Source organism: Phaethon lepturus, unplaced genomic scaffold (genome assembly GCF_000687285.1).
Source record: "Phaethon lepturus isolate BGI_N335 unplaced genomic scaffold, ASM68728v1 scaffold5438, whole genome shotgun sequence".
NCBI classification, from domain to species: domain Eukaryota; kingdom Metazoa; phylum Chordata; class Aves; order Phaethontiformes; family Phaethontidae; genus Phaethon; species Phaethon lepturus.
Window position 1 is genome coordinate 1 of NW_010555399.1, and position 8596 is coordinate 8596.

The following is an 8596-nucleotide window of genomic DNA, read 5'->3' on the forward strand; positions in this document are numbered from 1 at the left end:
AGACCAGAGCCCTTGGGCAGTTGCAGGTGTGTCTGCTTTCCATAGGAGTCAAGGGGATTCTCAAAATTATCTTAAAGATCAGGAGAAGATCACCCATTACAAAGTACATCAAAATAGCAAGATAACATTTTCAGATTAACCTTTGTGTATTTTGTCCCCTCAAGCAAAAAAGGTGCTAAATTCTCTCACAGTAGGAAAGCAGTTTTAGTATCATACAAAAAATGTTTTAGTGCTTTTCCACTTTTAGTTAGGACCATATTCCTGGTTCATTTAAGAGCAGTGTACTACATACTCCTTTTCTTTCCCTGACACTGGCAACCTCATCTTCAGGTACGAGCATCCTCTCCCTTTGTGCTGGAGGAGGGATTTGGGCTGTTGGTGGAGTTGGCTTTCAGAGGCTGAAAACCCCAGCTGTCCTTACAATGAGAGATCAGAAATGAGGATCCTGTTCTTTAGCAGCACTTCAAATTCTGCAGCCACATGAGCCACTCAAAGCAAAGGGACTGGCACATGCCATGCTGCTCTGCAGGAAGATCCCATCCAGGAGCTGACTGCAACTCAGCAACAAACACTGTCCATCAGCTGGACACCTACCACTCCTTTTCCTCCCTCTGAAGCACAGCAATGAATAATGATTGTTTGCTCATCAATACAGGGATAAAATAGCATCACTGTGAAAGTTCAGTAGTCCAGTTTAAAGAACTAAAGAAGTCAGATCATGGTTACTTTTGAGAGACAAGTAGAAGCAAAGTCTGCTTCGGTCAATCATTATGAAAATGTAATTTAATTCAGTGCAACAGAAATCAATTTTTCTCCTAGGATCTAAGATAACTAAATATCACACAGTCAGCTTAATTAGTTTCTGATATTTGTACAACTTCACCTTTAAACTCTGGAAAAAGCACAGTTCATGTGTTTGTTCTTTGTAATTCCTTTCTGTTCTGCTTCACGGCTTAGAAGAAGGAGGCTTACAAAGATTCACAATGTCAATAAAATCTTAGTCAAATTCAGACTTTCTTTTGGCAACCAGGAGATGGAATCAATGCTCCATCAGATCCATCAGGCCATCTTATTAGTGTCCTTAAGCAAGCTCAACAAAAGGAAGAACACAAAACCAGAGATCCTTAAACCTTTCAAAAAACCCTTTTCTTATCAGTTGCCTTCCCTAGAGAAGTAGCAGCACATAAACTGCACAAGAGCTTCATTCAAACAGTCTCCAAAAATATGGATGTGTCCAAGCCTTTTTCAACATCATCTTGCAGTCCAGAGACACCCAGGTCCCCCCGTTTGGGCTAGGAGGTCTCGCAAAGCAACCCAAGTCCCTCTACTGCAAACAAACGAAGGGTGCTGCGCCTTCACGTTGCCCTGCCCCACACATTCCCCAGCTGCATTTTCTGGGCTGTCACACACGCCCCTGCAAGGAGCATTAAGTTACCAACACCAGAACAAGTCTTAGTACCTGTGGCACGGGCAGACCCCTGCCCCGAGGGGTGCTCAGCCAGTCTGACCAGTCACTAGCACACAGAACACCCACCTTGGAAGTAGGAGACCAGCAGCTGGGTGCTGGAAGAACAGGGCTGCTCCCTCGAGGAGGACAAACTGGGATGCACAGGTTACCGTGCCACAGGCAGGTTTCCCAGCAGTGGTGGGAAAAACCTCTGCCGTAGCAGTGAGTTCAGGAGCCTTGCGGCGTACAGAGCATCCCCTGTCTCTGTTGAGGTCCATCAGCGTCTGCTTGCTAAACAGGTCTTGGCTAAACGAGGCTCATCCCTCAGACCCCACTGGGCCACCCAGTGCTGCAAAAATGAAAAAACCTACTGTTTCTAGCTCTGAAAATAGACCTGTACCTGTTTTGATTGCCGCCTGAACGAAGGACATTTTAACCGTGCCCACATTAGCAGGGCATTTAACCAGCTGTGCTTCTCCTGCTTCCCTGGGGTGGCAAAGGACACCTCCGTCACGTGAAGAAAGTCACTTCGGGTTTTCCATCTCCACATTAAAGGTTACCGTATTTGGGGCAGGGATATTTTGGAGATGCTTCCTTGCTGGCCATTTCCCTCATAAGTTTTATTAATAAATGTGTGCGTTGGCAGATGCCCAGCTGCGTGCGCTGGGGGATTACCACATACCCCCCGCAGCTGGCACAGCCCTCCGCATGCTGCCTGCGTCCGGCAGGGCTGCAGCCGGCTGGCGGAGCAGGAGAAGTCTGGTTTGTCTCTGCAGGTAAAACAAGGTGCCAAGCTGCTGGGCTACCCGGCAGGCATTTGTTTATGCAAGTACTAAGGTAGGGCGAGTCCCTCCCATCTTTTCCACAGGTCCCAAATTGTCTTCGTGCATTTACTGGCTGCTCTGGTCACTCCGCCGCTGCCCATCATCCCACCCCTCTGCCAGCACTATTTATACCCCGGCTCTAGGGCTTCAGAGGGGTTGGAAACCAAGCACCATGGTGCCACAACAACAGGGATGCTTAGCAAGCCCCAAAAAGGAGGGTTAGGGAGGCAGTTGGAGCCAGCGGGTGCCTGGTGAACGCATCCAAAGCAGCTCCCGACCTCCCAAACCTCGCTGGGGAGACGCCTGTAAGCCAAGCCCCGGGCAGAGCCAGGGCTGGGCGCTGGGGCCGCCGGAACGGTGGGAAGAAAAAGGAGGTTTTGTCAGCACCGCACAGAGCGCAGTTTCATCCCTGGCAGACAAAGGACAAAAGGCAGCGGATGCCAAGGAATAGGTTTTAGCTGCCCGTGGAGCCTTCCCGTTACGGCTGGCATGGCTGAGTAACACTCGAAAAACCCAAGAGGCAAAGAGTGATAGGGGCTGTTTATCTTTTTATTATAAATTTAGTATGAATGACCAATGGAAAAGTCACAATGGAGTACCAAGAACGTTTTATCAAAATTTTAGCAGCATTTAAAGAGTAATAGATTCCCCACCTCCTCTGGGCACCCCTTGCCCTTTGTATCCCACCCACAAAACAGTAACCTTCACCCAAATGTGCTTTCCAAAGCCGTGCAGGGGATGTAGCTAGCCATTCCCCCCTGAGCTGCCATGAAAAAAAAATCTCATTCCAAACGCCGGCTACCACGCAACATCCATCCACGCAGGGCCAGGCTCCCGTCCCCTCCTCACAGTCGGCAGCACGGCGGGCGGCCGGTGGGCTGTGGCGTGGGATGGGACGTGCCGGGGGGGACCCCGCATCTGCTCGCATCCTCGCCGTGCTCTTCCCGCCAGCCCCTGCGTGGGTCAGCACTCCCGCGGGCGCCCATACCTTCAATGACAAAACCAGGGCTAAGCCCCTTTCCTACCCGCTGCTGCCCCTTCGCTTCTGTACGTGGGGGTGCCGTGCACCCGCGGTCCCGCTCCTGTACCTGAGAGTGTGGTTGTGGCTGGATGGACAGCAAAAGGGGAGACTGACGGCCTGTTCTCCCGCTGGAATTGACAGCAGGGCAACCGGGAGCCAAGACTCGAAGGGGAAAGGTAGAAGATGAGCAGTGAGATACTTCAACCCACAAAAGGAAGTCAGTCAACTATCAGCTAATGTGGAGCATCGTGGGCTGCCTACTAAGTAACAAGAACTAACTTTTTTGTGTGCTTTTTTTTTTTTTTAAAGTTACATTAAGACATGAACAGCACTATTCTAGCCTTGCTGGCCAGAGCTTGATGAAAACAACGTTGAATTAGAGGTGGGAAAACACAACACATGCCCACACGTGTAGACAACAACATAATATCGGCAAGCTATTCCCCTGCTTCTTTGGTACTTCCTAAACTTTCTTATCCAAAATATATAAGGGAAATGCACCATTTAAAAGTTACTGTTTGTAAGTATTTACACAGCCATAACCATCACGCTATGATACACAAAGATAATATGATATGAACAAAGTTATTTTATGAAAAGCACTTCTGCACATTTTATTTTGTTCCAGTATCTTAATAGCTTTAAAAAAATTCATGTGTTATGCAGTCCTGTACCTCGCTTCTTCTTATATCAAATGGACAAGAAACATTTCCTAATCCATACTCTTCTTCAAAAGATTAAAAAATTGCCACCAAAATGATACACTATGTACAAATTTTACTAAATATTAAATTCTAGGCAATTATTTTCACCCCACCGATAATATAACTTAGGTATTGTTACCTACTATATGCATATATATTTCTTTAATATATAAGAAATGGCACCACATCACCATGTCACCAATATGACACATTGTTATGTACAGTAGATAAGAAGTTAGATATGGAAGATGGATCCTCTCTGGCTGGTTATGTCACGGGAACGCTTCTCCCCTCGGTAGTAGCTTGGCTGTTTCCCCTTTTCCCAGCGGATGAGGCTCTTCAGACGTAAGGCAGGATCCCGTACATCAGCAGTGCCATCACCCCGGCGCTGAACAGGCCGGCCACCGGCACAGTCACGAACCACGCCAGGAAGATGTTGCGGAACAGGCGCCAGTCGACAGCTTTCTTGGAGCGGATCCAGCCGACGGCCACCACGGAGCCGACCTTGGGAGCACGGGGAAGAGAGAAGGAGACAAGATATGAGGGGCAGGTCCGAGCGCCCGTAACATGCCCACGGCCACACCAATGCCAGTCAGCTGATACCAAGCGATGCTCTGAGATAAAGGAGCCCCTGATAATGACGACGGCTCTCTTCTGGTGAGGTGGCAGAAGGATCACACTTCCAGGGTGCTTTAACCTTTATCTTTCAATGATCATCTATTCTTCATGGGTCTCGGGGTCATCCAAAGGAGAATAAATACGCTTGTGGGTTTTGCTCTGCCCTCCTAGCTCCCAGACCATCCATGAGTGCAACCGAGGCAGCCCTCCACCCGCCCAGCGCTGACTCGGTCTGGAGGAGAGGGCAAGCGCCCACTGAGCCTGGCCAGACAGCGGTCCACGCCATGCAGACACTGGGAAAGTTGTTTTCAAGGCTCTGCCGGGGAGCATGGCATGGGGCAGGTCGGGATAGCTAATGTGGTTCCTGTCCCACCTGCCTGGCCTCTTGCTGGTTTGGGATGTCCTGCCTGTTCACCCAGCAGCTGCTGAGCCTCTGCAACTCGTAGCCTGGCAGACGGAGCTGACTCCAAAGAGCACCTATATATTTTAATCCTGCAGGCTATAAACAGGACAGCAACAGCAACGTAAGCGGCTGAGCCCGGTAACAGCGACGGTGACTGGGCGGGGGCAGGCAGACAGCGCGGGGTTAGGCCCAGTACAGGTGTCCTACAGCAAACCCCTCAGTCCGAGCCCTCCGCGGAAAACCAGCCCTTCTGGAGCAGCCAGCCAAGCAAAGCGCCCAGAGCTAAAATCCTCCCAGCGGACAAGGACGTCAGCCTGACGCTATGGGGTATGCAAACTGCGTGGACATCAAGAGGTCTGGCTTCCACCTGATAAAGCACCAAAACACCCTTCAAAGGCACTGCTACCAGGGCAGTAGGTCAGTGTTTTTGAAGACAAAACACACTGCAGCATGGGCAAAGCTGTAACTTTTCTTCCTTCAAACATATTTTCAGCTCGGGTATAAACCCAGCATATTATTTTTTAAGAAAGAACTGGACTGGGAAAAACATTTCCGGTGAAAAATGACATAAAAACTTCAGAAACGCTGTGTTTTCTGTCTGCCCTGGAAGCGGCCCTCCATGCCACGAACAAAAACCTGTAAATCAGTGCAAGTCTATTCAAAGCACATGGTAAAGCAGCAAGAAATGTGGAAGGAATATCTTGTTTTGAAGGAAAGGAAGTTCCAAGACACAGCTGGGCTTGTGCTCCCTGAAATGCCTCCTCTTCCCTGCTTGTTTTCTTAATGGGAGTATCAGTCCCTGCCTATAGATTAGAAGATGGGCTGCTCCCCATGTGCAGAGCCAGGAAAATGATAAATGCTGGGAGGACAGGGAAGCAGGGAGATATAGGATGAGGATACTGAATCCCCATCTTTTGTTAACACCTATTTAACTTCTAACTACCACTTAACATTTCTTTTTGGAGAAAATAGTTATTTGTGGAAGACCCTGTAACCCTAGGGAAATAAGACTCTCAAAAGCCCCTGTGACAGAACACGGCAAAACTAAACTTAATATTCTAAGACTGAAAAGGCCTCAATCTAAAGCTTGATCCAATAAGGAAATCTGTTAGATAATATTTAATCTGGGTACCCCCTGAGTGAACAATATGCTATTCTGTACTTAGGATGTGTAAATGTATATTTACGAGGTGCCCAGCTAAGAGGAACCCCACACTTCTGACTATATCAAAGCATTAACCAAGGAAACAGCATTTGTTTTTTCAGCAGCTCAACAGTTAGGCTCTGCTTTACATTTTGCACATCCTTAGCATCCATCTGTCATGCTTGCACCAAGAAGCATTGCTTATTGAGCGAGTCTGCAGTCTACGTACGACAATGTCTGAGTCCTTCCTGAAATTTAAAAGGTATCAGCAATGATGGCATTGGTAATCTGTTTTAAACATTATTAAAGTTTAGTTTATTAATAGTGATTTTGATGGACTAGAGGTTAGGAGAGTAGCTAAAACTTGGGCGTAGGGACACTACACCGTCTGCAGCATTTCAGATATCTACTTGGAGATTGGTTTGAAAGCAAGTGCAGTTTGCCTTCAGTATGCTCTGCTTAAAGCATTACAGATATGCTTTTGGCTCTCTTGTTCCTGCACAATGGTATATCGTAATAACACACGGAACATGGCAATTCCATCATAGCAACACAGAGAATATTTTTCAAAACCCCAAAATCATGATAGCAAAATGGAGCTGACAGTAGGACCTCAAGCAAAGTCGCTTTTGCACAGGAAAAGCATTTAACTCCTGCAGTCTAATTTTATCTATATGTGAACACGTTCAATCTGTTACAGCTGAGAAATGCCTGTTTGTTCCTACATCTCATTCTTAGAATAAATAACGGGCACTATGTGTAAGATTCAACGTGATCATTTGCCTACCTGGGCAGCAGAAAGGCAAGGTATGCATTCACACCGCACCGGCTAAATCCCAAGGGAGGCTGAACGGGTGCAGGCAGAGGAGCATGGCTACCGTGTTCAGACTCACAAATTCCTCTGGACGCTCAAAAGGTTTTTACCTCAGGCCATCTTGACTTGGAGGCTTTCAGAGGGACTTTCCCCTCCCATTTGATGTATGGAAGGACGAAGGTGCAGTTCAGGCTCTCTGCAGGCACCAACCACGGAAAAGCTGCTGGGCTGTAGGTTTAGGACAGGCATATCGGGCAGTGGCTGCCTCATGTAGACCAAAGCCTCTGATTTAGGATCGAATGCAACTCCTGATCTGAGAGGGCTTGACAAATCATTCTCAGAAGGTAGTGCTAATTCTTCCTGCTACCAGCCTCCAGTTTGCCACCACATTTGCTCCAAGACCCGAAAACTCTGCCCAGAGCTTTCCTTCATACTTGGTCTCCATTTTTCATTATGGTCTATTGTTTCACCTCAGAAAGCTCTCCCTCCACCAGCTCTCCCTCCACCTAAGGTGTTTCACGCTGTTCCTTTCTTTGCTGTCGGTTTATCTCGTTGCTGCACGTTCAGTGGCTCCCACTTTAGCAAATGCTATTTTGCTGTGGAGCAAATGTTGAGGGAAAGAATAATTCCCACTCCCTGATGTTAGAGGCTTAGGACTAGGCTCACCTTGAACCCGTTTTCTTTCTGATTTCTAGGGTGCAATAGTTTTTCTACTGGTTTTTAAGAAAGCATTTCTGTCTCAATGGCTGACAGCACTTTCAGAGAAGCTTTTCCTCAGGGAGTAAATGGTAATAGTTCTTTTATTCCTTCACCAGACCCTTGAAGAAAACAAGGAATACATCTGTTGTAAGTGTTTGCTTTATCTTGTGTTGATCGCTTAGGATCTTTCAACTCAGGATCTCATTTTGCTGAAACACAGTCATTTATAATCATGTGACATCCTGGAACAGTCTAATCCTATTGCAAAGTAGATCTTCCCATTAAGAATGATCTATCTAATGAGATACAGCAAACTACAGGGAGCAGACACAGACTAACCACATTAACTGCTTTTATGGAAGTATTTTTTAAAAAGAATTATTTTGCTCTGCAGCTAGAAAAGACCAAGCCTTTAACTGCATTGAGTCAGTGAATACCTCCTAATGCCACCCTCTCATTAGCTTATGGCTTCCAAGACATTTTCATTTTAAATTCAGTCCATTTGTCTGCACCAAAGCGTGTTTTCTCTTTTACGATGGTTGGCTAGAAGTGCTTCAGGCACACAACTGGGATAATCAAAGCTGTATTATTCTCCCTGGCAAATTCTTCATCACGCACTTGATATACCCAGTCAGCTTAAAGAGAGGTGGTTGCAGGCTAGCATTTTTAGAAGTGGATCATGTTGTTATTATTTGTCCCCTCCCTGCTTGATTCAGAGGAACCAGAGTTCGTCCAACACCAGGAAATCTGAACAGCCTTTCAGAGCAGCTCAGTCTTGGCTGCTTCTCAAAGAGCTCTACAGCAGAAGAAAGAAATGATTTTGCAATAGAGGAAGGGTTTCTGAAGAAATGGTTTTCACTATAAAAAGGCCGATTGAACCAACTTGGGACGTTTTGCAGGATGTGTGGATTTCATTGACTCT

General features: G+C 47.0%; 1 protein-coding gene across 1 annotated transcript in view; it reads right to left on the reverse strand.

Annotated features, from left to right (window-relative positions):
- Positions 1–3339: 3339 nt before the first annotated feature.
- Positions 3340–8596, reverse strand: part of SLC20A2 (solute carrier family 20 (phosphate transporter), member 2) — a 32933-nt gene continuing 27676 nt past the window's right edge. The window contains exon 10 of the mRNA XM_010292133.1: positions 3340–4500. Within this exon, the coding sequence (XP_010290435.1) occupies positions 4336–4500 (165 nt within the window). The 3' untranslated portion in view covers positions 3340–4335. The remainder of the gene's footprint in view (positions 4501–8596) is intronic.